Genomic DNA, 25,972 nt, shown 5'->3' on the forward strand with positions numbered 1-25,972 from the left:
TGTTGGAGTGTACAAGTAAAATCAATTGAGTAAAGAAATTTTGGACAAAATTTACGAGAAGGACCAGAACAGACAACCTGAAGCACGCCAACTCGACAACCCAAACCAGGACAGGATACAAGTCGTCGCTGTTAATAAAATCGTCAGATACTTATTAATTTGATTCTAGGCCTAGGCCAGAATTACAAATTAATAAGCATACTAGATCGTCGCGTCTAGGCGAACAAGGTGAATTAATTATTAATTGTTAATTAATCAACGGGGACATAAGTTCATGAACCAGACGCTAAGGAATCTAGTGATCTCGAAGCTTTTTGAAGAATCCAGGCAAGATGGCCGAATTTACTGCGTCGTTGAGTTTTTCAGGACATTTGTGAGAATCACGTGCCGAAAAATGATTTCTGATCTAGTCTTGTTTCTAATCAATAATACTAGAATAATTTTAAATATAATTAAAAGAAATAAAATTAATTGATTTATTAACGTTACAAGTGCCGTCGAGTTGAACTTATGAAATTGGATGTTCGGAATTGTATCATTGAATCGGTGACGAATATTTCATCCGTGAAATTAATGCGTAAAATTAAATAAGGAAACCGTAAAATTGGCTTGACCAAATTTATTAATTGAATGGCATATGTGAAATGTAAGCGTTATCAAACAATGGCAATGTGATCACCAATAAATAATTAATTGATCTGTGATTTGAAATAGTGGTAAATTAAATTAAAGGAAATGAGTATTGTTATAATAAGATAAGGAGAATTATGGCAAAAATGTGTGAGAAGAAAAAGTGTAATTTAGTGATGACTAAAAATAACTAAGATTAATCGCATAGAGGGTTCAGGGAACCGCGTGGAATATATTATCAGCAGGAGACGGAAGTTTGTGCTCAACAATAAGAATAAAAGAAAACAATTGGCGCAAATTTCTCTATATCAAAATGACGATCGCAAGCTGATTCACGTAAACTAAATTGAAACGTATATTCACATATTAAGTATCTTTGTAATGTTCCCGCAATATTTTATTAATTAAATTAAATTAATTATTAGTGATAAATTAATTTAATTTAATGGGACGGAAATCAGTGACGATAAGAGAGTCACCGTGGCTTGTGGGTAGTCGAAACAGATAACGATGCATGAAACCTGGGCCACGACAATTCTCTCACAGCGAGCCTGAAATGCAGCGTCAACATTTTGTCAACTCTGTTGGCTTTATCATTATATTTTTTATACTACGATACAGTCAGACTTACGAGAGAGCTCATGGAGCTCGAACCTCTGTTCACCACAAGTAATTAATAAATTACAATTAATTCTAAACTAATTCAACTTAATTTTGGGGTGCCGATTGGCACCCCCGATATTTTCACCTGCACCATGGCCTGTCCATAACATTACTACCATCCAGGGGCCAGCGCTTATCAGCAGTTCCACCATGTCCTATAACCGTGAGCGCTTAATAGTAGTTCAGGTTTCTTGCCGATTTTTCTACCATTTACCTGCTATCATAAATACACCGGTCACAAAAATTAAGGGATAGAAAAAAAATTCGAAATTTTTAGGTGATTTTCAACATGCCGGTACTCAGTGAAAAAAAGTCGTATAAGAAAATTAAATAAAGCAAATTGTAGCCTCAAGTTTCTAGTTTTCAGATCTGGACCTTAAAATTTGTTATCATGTACGGTTCCGGAGTAATCATAAAAAAACCAACGAAAAGAAAATTATCAAATCTTTTGCTGGTCTTTCAATACCTCTATGGGCGTCAATAAATTTTTTTTAATTATCCGACCGTATGACTTTTCTAGGAAATCTTAGGCCCTTCAATTTGGCGGTCTGAAAAAGTCTCTACGACGATTTGGCGCCGAGTTATCATTGATCAAAGCAAAAAATAATCAATAACTCCGGATATATTGGTCGTACAGAGAATAGAAGCAGGGTTTTGAAAACTGGAAAACATTCTCTATGAGGCTAAATTAGTGGCTTTTCATAGGAGAATTTTTTTAAAGCGATATTGTTTAGTGAAAAACAGGTCAAAATTTGCAAATTTAAGGATATTCGGAAATCTTGCTATAACTTTGGATATAACGGATGAACAAAGGATATCTTCGTCTTTTTTTCAACCTCAAAGTGTTCTGAAAAAACCCTGAAAATTTCAAATCGCTGCGATTTTTCTTTCTTAGTGCCCCGAAGCTTTAAATTTATCGATTTTGTCAAAAATCATCATAATTGGTAGTTTCTCGGTTTTTGTTCATTTTTTCGATTCGAAAATGTTTTTTTTTTACCGATAATCTACATTTCTTTGATCAAAAAGATCGATTATCGAAAAAAATTGAAAAAAAAAAAATTTTGATAAACCAAGAAACTACCAATTTTTAATTTTCGTATATTACTCAGATATTCGTGTGAAATTAGACAAAAAAACTTTGTATTCAATGTCTTATTCGCAGTAGAACCCCGGAAGTTCGACGATTAAGGAGCCTAACCTGTTATTCAGTCACGAGCTTAATCATTTTGAAAAGCTTCGTGTACTTTCGCTACGTACGGGAGCAGCCGAACTCGCTACTGACTTGAATGTCAGTATAGTGCCGGGTTACTCACTATCTGGGCCCGACACCTGCAATTTCTTGCTCATGACCGTGTCAAAATGGCATGAGAACCCGCTACCAGCCGGCCAATCGAATGATTCGTCTTATATCAGCGTGCTCGGCAGTCAATAAGGAAATTGGCTGTTAACTACTTCCGGTTGGCGCGCTTTTAAGCCAATGGGTAAATTCGTCTTATGCAGCAATGCTGCTAGTTCAGCACCGAGTGGAAACGCCGGCTCAACATCGCTCAAGCCAGGATCGACTTTGTAGATCGATCAGTACAGAAACAGCTATTCGTCTAATCGCTTCGCTCAACCTCAATTATCTCTTGTGTGATATAATTCAGAACCGATACGCTAAATTCTCTCAATAATTAGACAGCACAATAAGGCTGCTATTTATCTAGTAGAAATTGATTGTTACTTGTGTAAGAAGGACACTTTAATATATTTCACTTGCTAGTAGATAGAACCAAATATTTATTTAACAATTAAACAGTATTAACCCGACAACTAATCGGATAATATGAACAGTAAACAATAAGTAATATAATAAGGGACAGGGAGAGAGAGTAGCTAGATGACGTCACGTTGGTTCCTCTTGGAGGGCCCCGTCGGAATGCCTCCTCTTCGTCAGCCTCAATGTCCATCTCGCCCTTCTCTAGTGGGGGTGAGCCTTGTCACAGGCTGGGGGTAGCTTCTGACGTCAGAGGCTGCAGGCCTCAAGATGCCTATCGAGCAAAAGGCTCGATATTCAGGAACGAGTAGCTTACAGTCGGCCGTTCTGATGATGGTCGCGTCCTCGCGGCAAATAGTCAGTTGAAGCTCCAAGTGTTTTCATCACTGCGCCTCAACTCCGTTTTTACCTTTAATCTAGAAAATTAATTCATACCTTATTAGTATTATTTCAGTGTAATTTATTATGCAATATCATGCTGTCACTTCTTCCGTAAAAACTGGATAAAACATTATCTGCATTCATAACATATAAATAAAACTCTATATCAATAGAAATTATTAATAATTTGTGCTCCTAGTAAACATAACATGCCGATAGACAGCTGTGGGTGCAGCCCAACTCTTAATTTAGTGCAACATGCTTAAGTCATAAGTGGCTACTCGACGTTTTCCGAGTAGCACCATGCGTTCGTCTTGCTGACCTTGGCAACGTTATCATGTTGCCAGATCATCAAAACTACAGTCACCCGAGCCACCACCAACCGGTGCAGGTCACACAAGGTGTGACTTTTCGCAGTTCTTCCGATAGTTCAGCCTCTAGAGACGCAGCCCTAGAGACCTCTTCCGTTTCCAGAACCACCACCAACCGGTGTGATCTTATGGACGACCCTTCGCAGTTCTGTCAACGTCTTATTCTGCATCTAGAATCACCACCAACCGGTGCAGGTCGTACTCCACGACTTTTCGTAATTCTAGTGCAACCTTGCCTCTCTAGAACCACCACCAACCGGTGCAGGTCGTATCTTACGACGTTTCGCAGTTCTAGGTAGGCCTTAAGTCTTCGAGAATCACCGCCAACCGGCGCAAATCGTCCTCACGATGTTTCGCAATTCTTAAAGTCATTCTGATATCAGAGCAAGTATGGTCCGATATTTCCACGCCAAGGTATCCCGCCTTAGTATAGTTGATCCTTATCTGGAGTACAATCTCCTTTGAGATTAACGATTTTCTGGATTACTGACCACTCGGTGCTTCTATGTAATCCCACGAATCCATTCGTCACGTGCCTCCAAATACTGACGTTTACTGCACCAAAATCATCTGCAGTCTTCTATTCTGTTTAATACAGTAGTCTAACACAAGTTAGCTTTGTTTTGCAATATTCCACGCAACTTCACACCAGATAGGATTATTGTTGTGACAGTCCCATCTGCGCATCCTTGAAGTTGAGCTATCAACTTTCACGATGTGAATGAATATTCTACCTGAAACAACTTAAAGCTCTCAATGACTTAAGTATCTCACCATCAGAATTTCTTTCTGGGTTGCTGATCACTGTGCTATCAGCACTTGATGATCACCCATGATACCGCAAGTCCGTGCGTAGGTGAACCTCCTAGAACTACTGTCAATTGAAGTAAGATCCTCTTACAATCCCTGAGGCTGTTCAGAGAAGTAGTTCTAAGCAAAGTAATAATCCTTTGCTGTATCTTACGCCATTGCAGACTAAGTAAGATTGTAACTGCGACAATCCTTCCAAATTATTTTCGAACTTGACTGAGACTGACAGTTCGAATCAACGTTCCACCTGAAACAAGAATGTCCTCGACGACGTATGAATCTCATCGTCGAGAATGCTAATGACTTGATACGAGCCAGCGTACTTGGGAATGTTTTGTTAATCGTAACCATCGTTATCGCTAAACATTTATTTTATTCAGATTTAACGTTATAGTAAGTACAGTAACTATCAATTTTTAGTTTTCTGTAGGAATAAGAGTCAACGATTAAATCTTTTACTTAGGAAAATAGTTAGTCAAACATAACTTTTTTCAATAAGCAATTGTTAAGGTATTTAATATATTCAACGCTGAACTAAGTTTACTATTCAGTAAAATGATACACATCATGTGACTGGTATATAACTATACCCATAAGTATTGTACGCAACCTTTCAGTGACTAACCCAGTGAGCCCCTACTAACTGATTCCAACAGCAGTACAATCCCGATGAAACTCTAGTCTACAGTAACTATTTATTCCAGAAGAATTACAACTATTATTTTGCAACTATTATGAAATCCTTAATTAATAATATTCAATACATGGAGTTTCATCACATATTCTATCATGTGCTATCAACCATTCCATTTTTATCCATTTATAAATCTGTTGTTATAAAACAGATTGTACAGTACAACTTGTAATAATAATTTCTAAAGCAGTATCTTCAAGTTAATGACAATTTTAATTTTTGACTTATGCATCTATTACTGATACCATATGTTAATGTCTTTCTTTAGAAATATACTTAATTTACGAATAATTTCAATTTACAAGTATCTAGAAGAATAGTAGCGCTTTATAATTAGCCAGTTATCTTCCTCTCGAATTTTCCGGTCAATTGTTACTACTAAACCCGATCTCAACCTTCAACTTCTGTATATTGTTTTCAACATATTTTGCTTAGCTCAAGCCTACTATTTTCAGAAATTCTTTAATAATCAATGTGTTTGTAACTTAGGTTTATTAATGTAAAATTCATATTGATAACGCATACATAAATTCTGACTGAATGTATTTGATTATATTACTGAATTCGTATTTTCAAAAATAATTGATCATCTCATTTTTAAATATTGAAGAGTGAACGCGTTAAAGCTTACTGATGATTTATATTTAATAAACTTATGTTTGTGATTTCTACCGATATAATTATGTTAATGCAGCAACACCGATTATAGTTATAGTATACGTCCCGTATAGCAAGTCATTAATAAGATATATTTTTCTACATTACCAAACTCGTGAAGTCACCAAACCCAATGACACTCTGTGTCCCATTGCAACCTGAGCTATAATAGTTTTACCAGCTCTTGACACTGAACTTCTGTTCAATGATACACTACATTAATGTAGTCATTGTACCGTCTTTATACAGTTTACTTTAGCGATGAGTTCAACAATTTCCATCAATCTCTGCTGCTGCTTTCGTGATGATGTAAATATTAAGATGATGTCCTCGTCAATAATAATCATGGCTGTTTCCGTCATAACTTCTGTTCTTGCAGGAGTTGCACATATTGCCAGAATGTATTCAGATGTCATTTGAACATATCTTGTTGACTAATCGCTGGTTCCCATCGTATTACACAGGGTCCATTGTGCCACGGAATGGCACTCACCATAACGAATTGAACTTTCCCTGGATGTGATCTTATGATATTTTTTGCAAAATAACTACAACATTATTAACTTATTGTAACCAGGCTGCATTTTTTACTGGCACACAGATTTCCAATCCCACTTCTGATATGTAAGAAGGACACTTTAATATATTTCACTTGCTAGTAGATAGAACCAAATATTTATTTAACAATTAAACATTATTAACCCGACAACTAATCGTATAATATGAACAGTAAACAATAAGTAGTATAATAAGGGACAGGGAGAGAGAGTAGCTAGATGACGTCACGTTGGGTCCTCTCGGAGGGCCCCGTCGGAATGCCTCCTCTTCGTCAGCCTCAATGTCCATCTCGCCCTTCTCTAGTGGGGGTGAGCCTTGTCACAGGCTGGGGGTAGCTCCTGACGTCAGAGGCTGCAGGCCTCAAGATGCCTATCGAGCAAAAGGCTCGATATTCAGGAACGAGTAGCTTACACTTGCATATAATTAATGGTATCAGGCGTTTTGAGCACCTGACAAAATATCCCCGACAAAATATCTCCGACAAAATATCTCCGGACAAAATATCCCCATGAAAAGAAAGCAAAAATAGTAAAAAAAGCCAAAAAAACTGACACAAAACTGGGGATATTTTGTCCAGACATATTTTGTCGGGGATACTTTATCAGGTGCTCAAAACGCATGGAACCATAATTAATTACATTAGTAAGTATCGCGTTATTAACCGCTATCGACCACGTGTCGATTTCTATACGTTTGTTTTACATTGCATTCGCTCTCGAGTATTACTTGTCGCATTCGCTATTAAGTATTTTTTCTAAAAGTCTTAAGTGTAATTAGTTTGAATAAATAACCTAAGTATTTATTGATAAAATCTGTGTAAATTTTAATTGTTTGAAAATCCTCACGCCTAAACCAGATCCGCTACCAAATATGACTAAATATAGACACATATTTTTGAACATAGTCATAAATTCTTGGATATACGTATATCTGTTTGGATATTAATTATTTTTGCATCTATATACCCACATATATACAGTTGGCACTGTCTGCAATAAAATTGTGGACAAAGCTCCGAAAAAAATTTTTTTTTTATCTTGTTAAAGATTATGAGCTTTTCAGAGTAAAAAACTTGATCCTTTAATTTTTTCAAAAATTTGATCGAGTGAAACCAAAAAACGGCTGGTTGGATTGATCTGGCTCTTTGTAGGGTTTTTTGTGGACATATTGAACTGTAAAATGCACAGTTAGCATTATTGATTTCCACAATATTTTCGTTTCAGCGCTTGATTTTCCAAAAAACCACAAAAAGCCCTTTTTTGTTGCATTTTTAAATTCATGTGACGATAGGAAAAAATTTTTTTTTCGAAAATACAATGGCTAATCGTTGAAGGGAATTTATTCAAGTTTTTAAAACCCACCATTAACTTTCTGTGCGATCATTGGTTTCTGAGATATCGATATTCAAAGACGAAAGGATCCTTTTTCATTTGAAGACCGATATCTTGGTGAGAAGTGGACGTATCAAGGTCCATAAAAAAAGAAATTAAAGCTGAATAATGAAGGTATCCGATCCTCATAGTGGTTTAGCAAAAAAAATTTTTTCTACGCCCGAAGACTAAAAAAAAAAATTTTTTAAATTTGAAAATTTTTTTGTCGCTGGTTTTTCTAAGATTACTCAAAAATCGCTGACGCTAAAAAATTTTGAAGTTCTAATCCAAAAAGTAGACACTTGGAGCTACAATTTTCTTTTTTTTTATTTCGTGTACGATCATCTTTCTCAAAGTTAGGGCCTGTTGAAAATCGCCCAAAAATTTGGAATTTTTTTTTGATCCTTCAATTTTTTCCATTAGTGTAGTTGGATATAAACAGATATAATGAGATCCAGACATATCTGGTTGGATCCAAACATTTTTTATCGGGGGGTCTTGGGGACCGCTCGTGAAACCGCTCGTGACATTTATGTCATCGAGTTCTCAGCACCCTTTGCATTGGGTTAACTCCCCAATGTGAAGTAAACTGAGTTCAAGATAATCCTGAACACAGAAGTGCTCCCCACAACCAGCCCTTCTCGGGTGAGGGCTAATCACTAGCTGGATGGAGCGCCGAGATTCCGAATGATGACGACCTTGGCGAACAACGGACTGCATTTCGGTGGACGGAGGAATTACGAGCTGATCTCCTGATATGCTATAATAACAGTGAACCGGAGTGGAGAGGTTATATGGCTAGGATGCATGCTCTCTGGAGCGATATGCACCCTAACCATAGCCATTTTTCACAACAACATCTGCGTGATTGTGCCTCTCATCTCCGGTGAACACGAAGATCACTGTTAACAAACAGACGGTTATCTCACCGTCTGTCTTTTCCAGCACAGCTACATTAGGATATACGCCATTCTTCCGAAGACTCCGACAATAAATTTGACACACGACAAATATGTATCTCTAAGAAGATACACTACCCTAAACATCTACTTGACACGGAAAACCACAAACTATCCACCCGGATCCAGGAAAATTTTACTCTACTCAGCATCAATCAAGCTGTCTATGATGCTGCTTTCTCACTCTTACCTCCGGCAAGAAGTAATACTTCTTCTCCTGAGGCTAAGATGAGAGGCCGCATCGGGCATCTTTCACTGAAGATTGATGATCTCCGGAAACATGTCTCCCGCATTCAGTGTGTTATTGAGTACGTAAATGTTCGTAAAGCGTTTATGCCTAAAGTCCGCCGTATTGCGGCTGGACTACGATATCAGCATCTCACGCTGAATAACGAGAATTTTCTTAACATCAAAGAAGGTTCCCTTAACAGGTTGCGGGCTCTGGTGACTGCTAAAAAGGCACTAGAGAAAAAGCTGAGCTAAGTCCTTCACGCTTTCTGACACTGAAGACATCTGTTTCTGGCGATCCTCCATCTATCGAGCGAGTAGAAGCTTTCTGGTCCGAGTTGTATGGTGATCAACCGAACGTGAATCGTGGCATTCCAGCTCTCAACGACTTCGAGTCATTTTGTCGCCACCATCGAAACGACAATGCTGATGAAGAGAGCCCTGGAGTCAGCGTGGAAGAAGTTCGTTTGGCTCTGAATAATGGTAAGAACTGGGCTGCTCCGGGTCCGGATGGCATTAACTTATTTTGATGGAAGAAACTTACTTCTACCCATAGCCATCTGGCCCGGATTTTTACAGCGTTTATCAGAGGCAACGAACCTATTCCGTGCTGGCTTGTAGAAGGGCGAACCGTGCTCATCCCTAAGAAAGGTGACTTGTCCGACCCAAAGAACTACAGGCCTATCACCTGTTTGAATGCAGTTTATAAGATTTTTACAAAAATCTTGAATAATCGCAGGAAATAGATCAAACATAGCAGCAAGCACTGCTCAGTACACGCATGGACAAGTCCATGCACAGCGTGTTCTTTAAACACGTGCGTGATCATGGCTTGTTCACCTAGTTGACGTTTTCCTTCCTTAAGTCAGCTGGCCTGATGTCCGCGACCGAAGGATATATTTTTGCCTGCCAAGATGGTGTAATCAACACCCTCGAATACCGTGCTAAAGTACTCCAGAAGCAGCTACCCGACACACTGTGTAGGATATGTAAGGAATATCTAGAGACGCTTATGCATCTTTTGTCAGCATGTCCTGTGCTGGCAAGAAGTGCATACATTCAGCGTCACAATGCTGCTCTGCGAGTTCTTTACTCCCATCTTAGACATACGCATGGTATCGATAAAACACCAGTGCTACCTCATCTGCCAGGAGATATTCCACAAGTTGTTGAGAATAACCGTTGCCGTATTTATTGGAACGTGGGACTCGCAACAACGCTGAAAATCAACCATAATAAACCTGATATTGTGCTTTTCGATAAAACCACTCGTGACATTCATGTCATCAAGTTTATAGCACCTGCTGAATATAACATCATGGTTAAAGAAGAGCACAAACACCAGATATATTAGGAGCTCCTGCTTGAAATTGGCAAACTTTACCCAGGTTACCGTGTCAAACTTTTCGTACTCATTGTTGGCGTCCTCAGAGGAATGAAACAGACTTTGGTGTCAGCGTTAGCTAGAATACCAACTTGTTCATCGCAAGTTGAGTTTCTGGCATCGCGGATGCAAAAAGCTGTAATTCTTAGATCCCTCCGTCTCCTAAGGCAACGAAACTTGACCTGCTGCGCATGCTGATCATCTTGTTGATGGAGCATTACAGCAGTAACGATTTGGAGCTCAGGTCCTTACCTGGCCCTTGGTAGAGTCAGACTACCGGGAATAACCCCCTGAGCATTTAATTAAAAAAGAAATGATAATAATAATAACAGTAGTGACACAACCTCTGATACAATTCCTCCTGAGAACATTAATGTCGAAGCAGACATTCATGTCAACGCGGAAATAAATGAAAATTCGGAAAATAAATCAAATGAAAAAATTAATAAAAATAAACCGAGAATAATCGCGACATCCAACCCGTCATTTGTTTTAAGACCAAACTATTTGATGAAATCAGACACATTTGATGCTTCTGTGTCTGCTGATAGGTATTTGAAACACTTTGAAAAGTTTCAAACCATAACGGATGGACTGATCAAATTAAAGCGTCAGATTTAGGAGCTTCGTGAGGGAAATCTTAAAAAATGTTAGCAAAGTTATCATCAGACGATTTAAAAAATTATGATAAAATCAAAGAAATTTTAATATCGCGATTTGGAGAGAGATAATTTTCTTGTGTTCATTTAAATGAATTACAAAATATAAAACAAAAATCTGACGAATCTCTTGACAGCTTTGCTGAAACAATTGACAGACTTACTTGACTCGCATATCCCGACTTATCAGATGATATAGTTGACCGTCAATCTTCTCAATATTTTATTAGTGGATTATTAGATAGGACATTGCAAGATCTGAAAAATTTTTTACCTTAAATAAAGCTTTAGAACTACCCGTGTAAAAAAAATTTTTCCCGGAGGGATCCTGCCGGGATCCCGCATTTGGAACTTGCCGCTTATGAGACTGACCGGAACTTTAACCGGAAGATTGGCGGACCTTTTTAATTGGTAAAGAGCATATAACATACCTATAAAATTCTTAAGAAAAATGTTAGCATCTATTTTTAACGAGAATTAGTAAATTCTGCTAACTTCTTGGATATCTAAGATTTTAAATAGTGCCGCTAAAATTCCTGAAATCTTCCAAAGAGAGTTCGTAGGGTGCTTTCAGGTGAAACTGCGGAATACAAAACATACCGATACTGCCACGGCACTATTAGTATTTTTGTATTCCGCAGTTTCACCTGAAAGTACCCAAAATACTCTTATCGGAAGATTTCCGGAATGTTAGCGACACTTTTCTCATTGTTTGTGTTCAGCAGTTTTACCTGAAGGCATTCTACGATCTCCTTTCGGAACATTCCAGGAATTTACGCAGCAGTATTGATATTTTTTGTATTTTGCAGTTTTACCTGAAAGCACCCCACAATCTCCTTTCGGAAGATTCCAGGAATTTCATCGGCACTTTTATTATTTTTTGTATTCCGCAGTTTCACCTGAAAGCACGCTTCGAACTCTTTTTGGAAGATTCCAAGAATTTACGCGGCAGTTTTGGTATTTTTTGTATTTCGCAGTTTTACCTGAATGTACCCCACGATCTCCTTTCGGAATTTACACGGCAGTTTCAGTATTTTTTGTATTCCACCGTTTCACCTGAAAGCACCCTACGAACTCTTTTTGGAAGATTCCAGGAATTTACGCGGCACTTTTAGTATTTTTTGTATTACGCAGTTTCACCTGAAAATACCCAAAATACTCTTATCGGAAGAATTCCGGAATTTTAGCGGCACTAATATTTTTCTTAAGAATTTTATAGCTATGTTACATGCTCTTTACCAATTCAAAAGGTTCCGCCAATCTTCCGCTTAAAGTTTCGGTCAGTCTCATGAGCGGCAGGTTCCGAATGAGGGATCCCGGCGGGATCCTTCCGGGAGAAATTTTTTTTACACGGGTAGAATCAATTTCAAAATTAATTTATGAGGAATAGAAAAAATAAATACAATCGAATAAGAATTTTACATATTCAGATACTTATAAATGTTCACATAATTATAAGCCTAATCATAAAAGAAAATTAGAAATTGATAATAATGATCCTAATCCTAACCCTACTCTTACTCCTACGTGTTGAAATTGTGGAAAGAAAGGTCACGTTAATATCAATTGTAAAAATCCGCAAACTTTTAATCGGAATTATCAACAAAATTTTCAACAAAATAAGAGACCTAGATTTAGCCAAAAAAATACAACTAACCAGCGTCATTCTATTAGAAAAATTAAATTAGATCAATTAGATTCTGATATACATTTAAAATTACATGGGACTATCAATAATATTTCTTGTGAGATGAACATCGATACTGCAGCTGACATTACTATCGCTAATGTCAATTAATTAAATAATTTATCAAATAACAATTATAAACCTTATCAAATTTTCATTGCATCTGGCGAAGAATTTCCTTATAAATTTATTCATAAAACTCAAATTAAGGTTTTAAATTTCTCCATTGATTTAGATATTGTTTTTGCGGAAATTGAAGAGGATTTTTTACTAGGTAAAGACTTCCTAAAAAAATCAAAATTAATAAAAAAATTTCGGTAAAATTAAAAAAAAATTGAATGAAAATAAAAAAATCTATGCAAGTCAACTAAAAATCAAAACAAATTCATTAATACCAGAATTTTTAAAAGGAGTTTACGATTCATCGATTAAAAATTGAAACGATTCACAAAAAGGCAAGTTTAATAAATTTTTAATAAAATATAAAGATATCTTTGCAAAAAATGAAAATGGCATTGGTTTCTGTAATTATATTGAACGAGATATTGACCCAGGAAAAAATCATCAGGGCTGATCGTGCTTGATCATGCATGAATCATGTATGATCGTGCATGATTCAGGTATGATCGTGCATGATCCAGACATGACTTTGCACGATCATGCAAAGACATGTTCAATCATGCATGACGAAGAAAAAATAATTATACATGATTCATGCAATGTCATACATGACCAAGCTCAGTCATGAATGATCATTCTTGGCACTGCACGAATTTTGCATCGTCATGCATGATCATGTAAAATCATGTTCAATCGTGCATGATCAAGCATGACGAGAAAAGAATAGTCACACACGATTCGTGCAACTTCATGCATGACCAAGCTCAGTCATGAATGATCATTCATGACACTGCAAGAATTGTGCAACGTATTTACAATTTAAAAAAATGTATCTCAATTTATTGAAAATTTTACGTAGAATCGGAAATAATAGTAATTTTCGATGAGTTCGTGCACTGGGCTCGAACCCACGCTCTACAAGTCCGATAAATGTACACTTAATCCCTCACTTTATCGTTGAGTGCACTTTTGTCGAGACATCTTGGCATCATAAAACAAATAGAAAAATTGAATTTTGATGACGAAATAGTCATTACATAAATTATAAAAAATATTCAAATACTTCTTAAAATAAAAAATATTCAAATAAACAATTTAAAAGAATAAAAAACGATCGAATAAATAATTTTTGAAACGTAATATCCAAATAATGAAATTCTAAAAAAAATACTTAATAACCAAATAAATAATTTCTAAAACTTAATATTTCTTAGATTCAAATATTAAAAGAATAACTAATAATCAAATAGAGTCGGCTGCTAGCCACCTATTTTAAATTCAAATTAGGATTTAATTGACTAGGAAAAACAGTAGAAAACTTATAACAATAAATAAATAAAATAGGCTCAACGCCAATCAAAAAAATATAATGTTAATTAAAATTAATTTTAAGTTAACAAATCATAATATTACAAAGAATTATAAATAAATTTAAACATTTAAATTTAAATATTGTTATAAGTAAAATATTGTACATGTGGATGAATGTGTGGGTGCGCACGCACATAGGCCCACATAGGGGTGTGCCCTTACCGCTTTCCTCAGGTGAAAATCTTAGAGAAAGGGAAAGGACCCATAGGAACTGTGTTCCGATTGGACACAGTTTCCCCCAAACAATAGACGAAATAGGATCCGATAAGAAATTATAAAAAGGGTCGTTAAACAAAAAATAGTTAGTCCCGGACAAGAGGTTCATTGAGGCAGTGAAGTTCAAGTCACAGTGTCTTCACAATTATTAAGTTACACTAGTTCCGTACTAGTTCAATATTATACAAGTGTTCTCACACTTTTACACTAGTTCCGTACTAGTTTAGTACCAGATAATTACACTCAGTGTGATCCCGGTCTATTGGTCGAAAGACTAGGGCCGAAAATAATAAAAATAATAATTTGTCCAAAATATTACGGTACAAGCTACCATTTCTGGATATAACAATAGGAAAAATTTGTGAAGTTCATATTGAGGACATTATTGTTCCTAGTAAAATTTCCTTCGAACACCTCGAACCTTCAGACATTATATTTGACAGACTTGTTCAAGCAGGCCTAAAGACCAATACACAAAAATGTGTATTCGTTATGACAGAGTGATTATACTTGCCAAGTCTGGTCGCACATAATATTATGGTCGAAAAATAGAGCGCCACTAGAAGATGTACTCAGCCTTCCAGAACCGGATGTTAAGTTAATTTTTATTTAGAAATCAGGGTCATTGTAAATTCAATATTTTGTAAGAGAGGAAAGGAATAATGAAAATGGCTGAAATAAATTTAATTAAACTTAAATTTCAATTTCAATTAATTAAGCACCTTGCGTATATTTATTTACCCCTTTATAACAATTATTCTTAGAACAAATTAATATTCTTATGACAAACTAATATCTCGTCTCCCGGACGGTTACTTATGACAAACTAAATATCGTCCCCTGGACGTTTTTCACACACACTCACCCACGTTGAAATATAGTCCCCTGGACGTTAAACCTTATTAAAACTAAACATCCCCTGGATGTACCTTAATTTGTCCACCGGACCTAAATCATAGACACAGTTTTACTTACAGAAAAATTGACTCTACTAATTAATTGACTCTAATTTTAACATTACTCAGCAAATTTTCCACTTAAATTTTTCTCAATCTAAATTTTCACTTTAACTTGTCATCTAATCATTCACCTTATTTTCAATTTTATTAATTAATTGATTAATTTTTTTGGTTAATGATAAATATTAATTAATTGATTTTTCCACGCATAAAAATTTTACTAATTACTTCGTCACAATTAATATTCATTCATAACTTTTAATTTATATTTTTCTCACTGATAATTTCCACAATTAAATTCATTTCACTCGCAAAATAATCCGATTCTCAATTTTACTCAACAATTAATTTATCAAAATTCTAGCGTCCTCTTTGAACTTTAATTTATTTAAATATTTATTTAATTTGCTTAAAATTAATTTATAATTAAGCAATGACTAGAATTAAATTACGATTTGACTAGAAATTTAGCCATTGAGTTGGCGTCACTCAGGTCCTGAATTTTACTGACGGATTCAAGTTATTTGCTTATTTAAGAATTAATTTGGCCACTGGAATAAATTCCGGCCTCAATTCATTCTTCTCAAGTTAACGAATAATTTATTCAATTAATTTTCCACGCGGGAAAATTATTTTAATTCGGCCAAAGGACCTGAAGTAAAATAATTCTGAGTTATTGACAAAATTGGCGGAGCATGGCGCGACAACTTTTGAGAGCACGAGACGCGTATTTGTAATGGCCAACGGCCTTCAAGTACAAAATAATTATATAAAACCGACGGAAAAATATTGAGTAAATTAATTATAAATAAATTTAGCCATTGGAATGTAAATTTCCGCCAAAATTTCATTTATAATTTACCTCTATAATTCATAGCGGCAACTGATAAATTCTCTACTGTGTTCTGCTGCTGGAGATTTGTCACTTTCTCGTCCTTGGAACTGATGCCGGTCTCGTATGTGGTTCTCTCGCTTCTTTATTCGCCCTCCGTGGATTGTTAAAAAATTTTACAAATGTCTAACCTGTCAATGAACAGTGCGTATTAGAATATAATTTACTTTTAGACAAAATTATCGGCCAAAGGTCCAGATTAATGATTTTAATAATTAATCACCTCGTTCCACGTGAAGCGGACTTAAGCGTGTATATTTACCTTGATTATTCTACTGTCCGTCCGATTTAATCGTCTGCACAACTCTGCTCGTTCCACGTTCCGCAGCCACTTTTATAATTTCATTCCCCGATTCTGGTTCACTCCCGGAAACTTAATCTAGAGGAGTGGCAAATGTTCGGGTCTTGGTGATCGTGTGACACCCGGTGACAAGTCGCAACACTAACTCGCAACTAACGAGGTCAGTGGCCGGTTACCGGCGGGAAACGAAATTCAAATTTAAATTATTTTATTTTATCGAGGTGACTAATGTACTCTGTTACATCGCCCAACACAAAGTTCCATTTTTAGGTCATGGAATTTCCGGAGATACAATCGAATGCGATCCAAAACAAGTTGAATCATTTGATAATTAGCCTTTTCCAAAAAATAAAATCGATCTTCGAGGTTTCTTATGAGTTTCTTTTAGTACTATAGGAGATTTATAAAAAATTTTTCCCTAATTGGTAAAGATCTTCATAAATTAACTGAGGAGAAAATACAATTTATTTGGGATGATAAAGCTCATCAGGCCTTCAAAAACATAAAGAAAGCTTTGAGTACTGCCCCTGTTCTAACACCTCCAGATCCGAATCTTTCTTCCATTCTAGACACTGACGCTTCTTATTTCCAATTAGGTGCAGTTTTGTCTTAAGTTCACTGAATTAAGACTCCCGATGGTAAGAAACAAGAAGTTAAAAAAGAAGTAGCTTATTATAATAAAATATTATATAAAGCGGATAGACATAATTGTGTTACTAGGTAAGAATTATTAGCTGTTGTAAAATCAATTGAACATTTACGTCATTATTTAATGGAGGGAAAAGTTAGAGGTTTTATTTCAATATGTTTTTGAGATTGTTCATCACCCTGGTAGCAGTCATCGAAATGCTGATGCATTGTCTGGCCGTCCTTGTGATTGTAAAAAGTGTTAAAAATTAAATTCAAAAATTTCAGAAAATTGTCTCTACATCCAACAAATAAATTTAGGGATTGCAGATTCTATTAACTGGAGTAAACTCCAGATCGAAGATGAATTGTTGGAAGTTATCATTGATTTTAAGAAAAAAAACCTTGTACCGGATTGGCAGTCTATTTCTCATCTTAACTCCACCTTTAAAATTTATCTACTCTATTTGGATTCTTTAGAATTAAAAAACGATATACTTTATGAAAAGGCCATTCGGCAGCCAAAATGGGGGGTAGATTTTCCGATTAATTTATATAAATAGTTTCATACATACATATCTTGTGATACATGTTAGTGTATGGTCATGATACGAAATTAGGCTCGTTTTCTAAGAGTGAGGGTAGTAAAAGAACGACTATTTTTGATAGAGAACTTCAGATAGTTGATTTGACAAAACATTATATAGGTAATGTACCAAACTAACCTTTACGTAAACAAAGTATAGAAAATTTGATTACACTGAGAAAAAAAAATACTATTTTCCAAACAATAATTTCTTGGTTCAAGAAATCCGTTCAAAATATTTATTTTATTATTATTAATTATCAATTTCTTGAGAAAAGAGCATCAAAATTATTTTTGTTATTATATGAATTTAATATTATATTATGAGTAAACAAAAGAATAGCTTTACTTGAATTAAATAAAAATTATTTCCTTCAATTCTACGAATTCTTGAGACAAAATGATATATTCTTAAAAATTATCAAGAATATATGTTCTTGTATCAAGTAAATGTTCTCAATAAAAGAATGTTTCTTTCTCAGTGTAATATGACATCATAATTGTAATCACTATTACGATGGCAAGACCAGTTATATAACTATAGGACGTACATGTACGATTGAAACACATCATGAATAATAGAATAAATACTTCTAAATTATAAAATTGCTGTGAAATTTACAGGTTATTTTGTTTACGATAAAATACAACTGACAAAATTGTAGTGTAATGGAAAATACATAAGTTATATCCCTGCTTAAAAAATCCGATAGATTCTTATAACTGTATGTATAAGGCCCTATACTTATATTGGGCCCTATACTCGCTTCGCTCGACCGGATAACTAACTCGGTAGTCCTGAACGTTGCTCACTGGTCCACATTACGAGAGTTCAAGTCTTGTGCTCTTTTTCGTGATGGATTTTAACAAAATTTAAAAAAACTTCATCAACTTATATAAAATTTTATAAAAACAATATTTGTCGGCCTCGATGATAATTATAGAAAATTTTATTAAGTTTCGTCAAATTTCTTAATTTTTTGTTGTGATCTAAAATTTAAAAAATCTTATGTATACTTTTGCAAAATATTAAATAATTCCACAAAATCGTATGAAACTTAATCGATTGAAAAATTGCGTTACTAAACTTTATAATCTTAATATCAAAAGAGTTCAAACTGTCGTTACATTTTCTTTGTCATTCTAAATAATATTCTCGCTATATGATATAAAAAAATTAAGTTAATTTTTTTATGCTCTCGCTAATGTTTTAATCTCAAACGTCTGAATAATCTATTATCGAGTTTATTGATTACTTTCACCTCAAAAATGTTCGACCTTTAGTTGTTATTTTTACACATTTACACATTTTCGAAAATTCATGCTATGATTGTTTTATTTCAATAAATTGATGATAAAAAACTATGACTCAGAAGTTACATCAGCATTGCGTAAAATACTGACTTGTCACTGATGTAAAAATATGATTTAAGATTGACATCCATAATACGTATAACCGTGATTTTGCAACTGACATAAATGTATAATTTTAAAATTACGTCATTATGATGTACGATAATAATTTTATTACTACGTAAGAATGTGATGTAGATTTTATGTCAAGCGTACGTAATACATAAATCATAACTTTGACGTCATACAAGAATCATGCTTACATCAATATGATGTCACAAGTTTTAACATCATATTAAGGTCATGTAGAACGTCAGATTGACATCAAATTTATATAAGATGTCGTGACATTTCTATGACCTACGTATGACGTCAAAGTAAGGTCTCGTGTTCACTGGGTATAAAAAGGAAGTATTGCTATGATCATAGTCTACAATGCTTATTTAATGTTTAGATGATGACTATAACCTAACAGCATAACTATTCTAGTATATATATACCTAACAGTATAGTATTGAAGGGCATAGCCACTGTGAGGATCGAAAAAATAGAGGATTTTCGGCAATTTTTTCGACTGGGATAGCACCAAAAAAATTTCCCCTACCACGGTCTGACCTCTAACTCAAAAACGGATTATCTGAAACAAAAAAACCAAACTTCGTTGTATTCTGTACGCATGTGGTTAGTTTTGCTCGTAGGGGATTTCGGGAATTTGGATTTGAAAGACAATGGTGACATATTAAAAATTTTTTCGTTTTTTTTATCATTTTTTAACTTCCTGCTAAGAAAATTGAAAATTTTCAAAAATTCGGAAAATTATTGGTTTCGGTCCGATTTACGAAAATCGAATTTCTAAGAGATCTTAACGTTTTGAGGTTCTAGGAAGCTATTCTGACTCATTTTAGGATGACGTCTGAGTGTATGTACGTACGTATGTAGATACCTGTATCTTTCGAACGGATGAACCGATTTTGAACTTTAAGGTGTCATTCAACGCAGCTTGTCAATATCTTGAAGCTGTAGGAAATTGCGCTTGACCGGTAGGGCTTGTTCAGAGATATTACAAAAATAAAATTTTTTAAAAAATGTTTTTTTGGATAACTTCTAATTTGCTTGATGGATTGATTCCAAAATCAACTGGGCTCTTGAGCTTTATAAGCCGCGTCAAATGCCACCTCAAGCATCAAAATCGGTTCATTCGTTCGCGAGATATCGTGGGAGATAGAAATGCTAAAAAACGGTATTTTCGAAAACAACAGCCTACGAAAGCATTTTCGAGCTCGAAGTTTTCGAAAATGTACTCTCAACAATGTTTTCGAGCTCATAGAGCTCGAAAACAGCGGAAAGTTTAAAGGCTGGCCCACAGGGTCAACTGACAGACAGATTTTTTGGATTCAAACAGCCCTAAAAAATCTTAAAAATCAAAATTTTCAAACCCTCTACGTGCAATTTTAGCTACTGAATAGACGAATACGGGGAAAAAAAGTTGCGAATCGGTTCATATTTATGCATGTTACAGATGAGACCAGTTCAAAAAAAGTAGTTTTAAGAAAAACGCGTTTAAAGTTTTTAGTTGATATAACGGCCAGTTGACGCGCTGTTACAAAAATGACTATAACTCGAAAAATAATCGGAATTTTCATATAAATTCCAGATCCATATTTTTTGATATATAAAGTTCGATTTTATAAAAAAAGATAAATTTTTTTTTTGAAATTTTACAATGGCTATCTCCCTTAACCCTTCAGCACTCTTGTGAAACGGTTGAGTTTCATTACTTTTGCGATGAGAAAAACTCTCACACCTTTTCCGCATACGCGCGCATGCTTATACCCCCTTTAATTTGAAAAGTCAGAAAAAAGATAAATTTCTTTTCAAAAACAATGTTAACATATTCAAGAACAACATTTGCATCTCATTTATTTATGTTATATTAAATTTTTCCAAACAATACAAAACAATATTTAAACTTGGAAGTAATTAACTGAACAGTACTTTTCCATGCCTTGAAATAAGTCAGATGTAATCTTATAATTACTTTTTAATAGCATTGCAGTGTTAGTATACTTCGATAATAACCAAAATTCTAATTGTGGATAGCAATACAAATAGTAGAGATAAAATACAAAGATCAATTTTTGATTCATATTATCGTTTTAACTTTGAAGTAATTAAAGACTATTATTTTCACAAAATTTTTAAATTATCAGCTATCAGCACATGCACTTCAATAATTAATATTATTCAGTATAAATTATTACTCAATTAACTTATTTTAATATTCATCGATGTAAACTAAAAACAAATAGATTGAGGTTAACTCCATAACAGCTGCTTGTATAAATTCTACATATACATCAACAAACACAAGTGCACCCTCTACGGAAACCTCCAAACTGCACCGATCAGACTCAATTTTGTAAATTCTGATCCTTTACTTCAATATAACGATGAGAAAATATCTCACAGAGTTGATAGAATTTGTTTTACTTTTCTTTGGTTTAAAACAATTGAAATAATAGTATTGAAATCTAAAGTAATATTAATTTTTTTGCAGATAAAAAAAAAATCAAGTAGTCATTCCATTCGAAATTAAAAAAAAAAAATTTGAGTTATTAATAAGCGTGAGAGGAAATCTCATTGCGAAAGTGCTGAAGAGTTGAGAAAATATTATCTTTCAGTGCAAACAAATTAAAAGGAAATTTATTTTAATGTGTAATGCATAAGTTATTAAGACTTGAAACCATAAAAGATGCGGGTTTCTATATTAACAAAATTTTTCAATGCTTTAAAAGTATCATAAGAGAGTAACAATGTCAAGTTGAAGGTACAAATTTGTAGCCTGTCAATTCATCTTTAAGATACATTAGGTAAAAATTATCTGAAATATTTAGTTTCAGAGTTTGACAAACCTTAATAATTAAAGATCACAATAAAATATAACTGATAGAATTGGTTTATACTAAGAAATGCATAAGTTATCAGGAATGAAAACCATATTTTTGAATTTTCTTGATTCTGTCTAAACATTCAGGGCTATCAAATTATTGGAAAAAGGAGTCAGAACGAATTTTTCAGGTTAAAAATTTTGACTTATTAAACAAGCCTTAAGGTACTTTCTACAGAAATCGTCTAGGAGTTTTGAATTCTAAGTTATGCAACTTTAACAGAGAATAAAAACGGATTTTTTCGAAAAATCGGTGAAATTTCAAATAGCTATAACTTCTGAACTAATCAACCGATTTAGCTAATTTTCGAACTTAATCAGAAAAATTACCCATGGAATATGTGTGGAAAATTTCATTAGGATCTAATAAGATATCTAGCTGCTATCGCGATGACAAGACAGTTATAATAATAAGGCGTACAAGTACGTTTGAAACATCAAAAGTGATCAAAGAAATACTTTTAAAATATAAAATAGCTGTTAAATTTACAGGCTATTTTGTTTATTATGAAAAACAACTAACGAAATTGGATTATAATAGGAAATGCATAAATTATGTGGAATGAAAACCATATTTTTAACATTTTTTGATTCCATTGAAATTTTCAAGGCTATCAAATTATTGGAAGAAATGGTCAAAATATGAAATTTGAGGTCATAAATCAAAGCTTATTAGACAAGCTTTCAGATACTTTTCACGAAAATTGTCTATGAGTATTAGTTGTAATATTATATGAACTTGAATGTGGATAAAAACTGATTTTTTCGAAAAATCGTGGAAATTTCGAACAGCCATAACTTCTAAACTAATCGAACGATTTAGCCCATCTTCGAACTCAACCGAATAAGTGTAAAAAATTTCATTAAGATCTCATAAAAATTGTGGACGCAATCGTGTCCTCAAAACTGCGTTATATCCCATGTATATTTTAGTGGTCAAGGTAATATTATATCAAATCAATTCAAAAAACTAATAATGTTAAATACTTATTTTATTTAACGAACAAATGTAACACAGTAACATTAAGAATACGAAAGGAAAATGCTTAGATGCGTGTGTACAGTTCAGCGGTATAACTTATTATGTCTCTACGAATGAGGTAAAGACGGAAAACGGAAATATCGATGTTTGACGTTGATTGCCAAAATTAATCGATCGCTTTGCATTGTAGCAACACTTCATATATATGTAGCAATGCTACTAGGTGGAGAGATCGATAAATTTCGGCAGTTTACGTCGAACATCAATTTTTAATTTTTCCGTCTCTACCTCATTCGTAGAGACAATAAGTAATAGATCGCTGGACCGCATACACGCATCCAAGTATTTTTCTTTACTGTATACTTACAATTACTGTGTTACTTTTGTTATTTAAATAAAACACTTGTTTAATATAATCAGTTGGTTTTTAGTATGATGTACAACTAGTGCGGTAAGTTGCCAATTGCCCACGAGAGCAAAGGTGAGCGCACGAACGAAGTGAGTAATCAGCAACACTGCACGAATTGAACATACTTTTTTTTATTATTAATGCGATATGAGTACTATTTTAGTGCTCGCTGTTTTGTTCGCCAAGTAGCTTTTTGCCGATTCAACTTTTGCCGTGACATTTTTGTGGGTTATACGATAATCTGCGTGTGACAATTAAATTTAAGTGCAACTTTACTTGTTGCACGCAGATAATCGTTTAACGCACACAAATGTCGTGGAAACAGTTGAATGGGCAAACAGCTATTTGGCGAAAAAAAGAGCGTGCGCTAAGATAGCACTTGTATTGCATAAATAATAAAAAATAATTTACAATATCACCTGAACCACTAAATTGGTGATTAATCGGCGAGACCATGATTTTTCATTCACAGTTATTTTTGTGTTGATTTAATTAGTGCAATGATTTTTTTTTAGCATTGTGCAGTTTTTTATCTTTTATCAACGCTGGAGCATTGCTGGGCATCTTATGGACGCTATGCCGCATCAGTGTTGATTCGAGGGACCTTTAGTGCGAATCGAATAGTGATAAAAGTTTTTGCGCGCTGAAAACAAAATTGCCTATTTCGTGCAGTGTCGCGTTAAATTTTCCGGTAGCTACGTCATCAAAAATAGTTTCGAGGATTAAGCCAGAGAGTCAGCCGAACATTCCTGAGTGACGAGTCATCGCTGGGTACGTAGTAAAATTAAAATAAAGTAATTTTAAGTGCAGGTGATATTATTATTTAAAATATTATTTTTATATTTTATATTTCAAAATGTATGCATTCGTCGCAGAGGAAATCGCTGCTCTGCGTAAGCAACTTGCACTGTTGACTGCCGAGGTTAACGAAATGCTTACTCAGGAGCAACTTCCAAATACACGATCCAGAGCACACCGACACCATCGTCCTCGGAAAGTTAAAAAATTCGACTATTGCTGGTATCATTCCAAATTTGGCGAAAATGCGCGCGCATGCGCATCCGGCTGTAAATGGCAGGGAAATGCCACTGGGACCGAGTTTCTCGTGGACACTGGCTCTGATTTATCAGTTTTTCCTCGCGGCTCGATGAAATCGCAAACAACTCCCATAGGTTGTCAGCTTTATGCCGCAAATGGCACGATTATTGAAACCTATGGTTTATCATTACAAACACTAAATTTCGGACTGCGTCGAGATTTCACGTGGAATTTTATTGTAGCCGATGTCACCAAACCGATACTTGGGGCTGATTTTTTGAGTCATTTTGACTTGCTAGTCGACCTCAAACGTAAATGCTTACGCGACGGCATTACAGGTTTGACATCATCCGGTTATTTCCACGTAACAACAGCATTCGACAAAATCAAGGCTGTGGGCGGTGATTCCATTTATATGAAATTGCTACGTGAGTTCGCAGAGATCACACGACCTGATCCGTCCATCAATGAAAAAAGAAAACATTCAACGGTGCACTACATTCGTACAATACCTGGTCTACCTGTTTCTAGCGAAGCCCGTCGCTTATCGCCTGACAAATTAAAAATTGCTCAAGAGGAGTGCCGTAAAACGATTGAGCAAGGCATTTGTCGGCCATCGCAGAGTGCTTGGTCTTCGCCATTACACATGGTCCACTAAAAGGACGGTGGATGGAGACCATGTGGTGATTATCGGCATTAAATGACCGTCCTCTTATCGATAAATATGCACTTCGATATATGCATGATTTTGCCGCGTATTAACATGGGAAACAAACCTTCTCTGATGTCGATTTTACCAAAGCATTACTCCAACTTCGAGTAGCTCCAGAAGATGTCGAGAAAACAGCTATTATCACTCCGTTTGGCATATTCGAGTTTTTATACATGACTTCTGGACTCAAAAATGCAGCACAGACGTTCCAAAGATTTTCGACGAAATCACCCGTGATCTGGATTTCGTATTTCCATATATCGACGAGATACCAGTCGCATCCAAAGACGAAGAGGAGCATTTAAAACACCTCAAGCTATTATTTTAACGTCTTCGTGATTACGGACTAGTGATACACGTTCCGAAGTGCCAGCTAGGCAAAACCGAAGTTAAATTCTTCGGTTATTTAACCAACGAATACGGCATTTAACCATTGCCGGAAAAAGTTGAGGCTATCGTTAACCTCCAGCCTCCTAAAACCGTTAAAGCACTTCGTGGATTTCTCGGCACAATTAATTTCTACAGAAAATTCATTAAGAATGCTGCAGAAATTTTAGCGCAGTTAAATATAGTACTGGAAGGACCGAAAATCAAAGGATCGCATCCTGTCAACTGGACAGCTGATTTGCAACACGCTTTTGATGCTGCTAAA

General features: G+C 34.9%; 1 protein-coding gene across 1 annotated transcript; it reads left to right on the forward strand.

The window, feature by feature from the left end:
* Positions 1-24,426: 24,426 nt before the first annotated feature.
* LOC130667321 (uncharacterized) lies at positions 24,427-25,266 on the forward strand. Its single transcript, XM_057468834.1, has one exon. The coding sequence runs from the start codon at positions 24,427-24,429 to the stop codon at positions 25,264-25,266; it is 840 nt and encodes a 279-aa protein (XP_057324817.1).
* The last annotated feature ends 706 nt before the right edge of the window (positions 25,267-25,972 follow it).

The sequence above is a fragment of the Microplitis mediator genome, chromosome 5 (genome assembly GCF_029852145.1).
Source record: "Microplitis mediator isolate UGA2020A chromosome 5, iyMicMedi2.1, whole genome shotgun sequence".
Taxonomy (NCBI): Eukaryota; Metazoa; Arthropoda; class Insecta; order Hymenoptera; family Braconidae; genus Microplitis; species Microplitis mediator.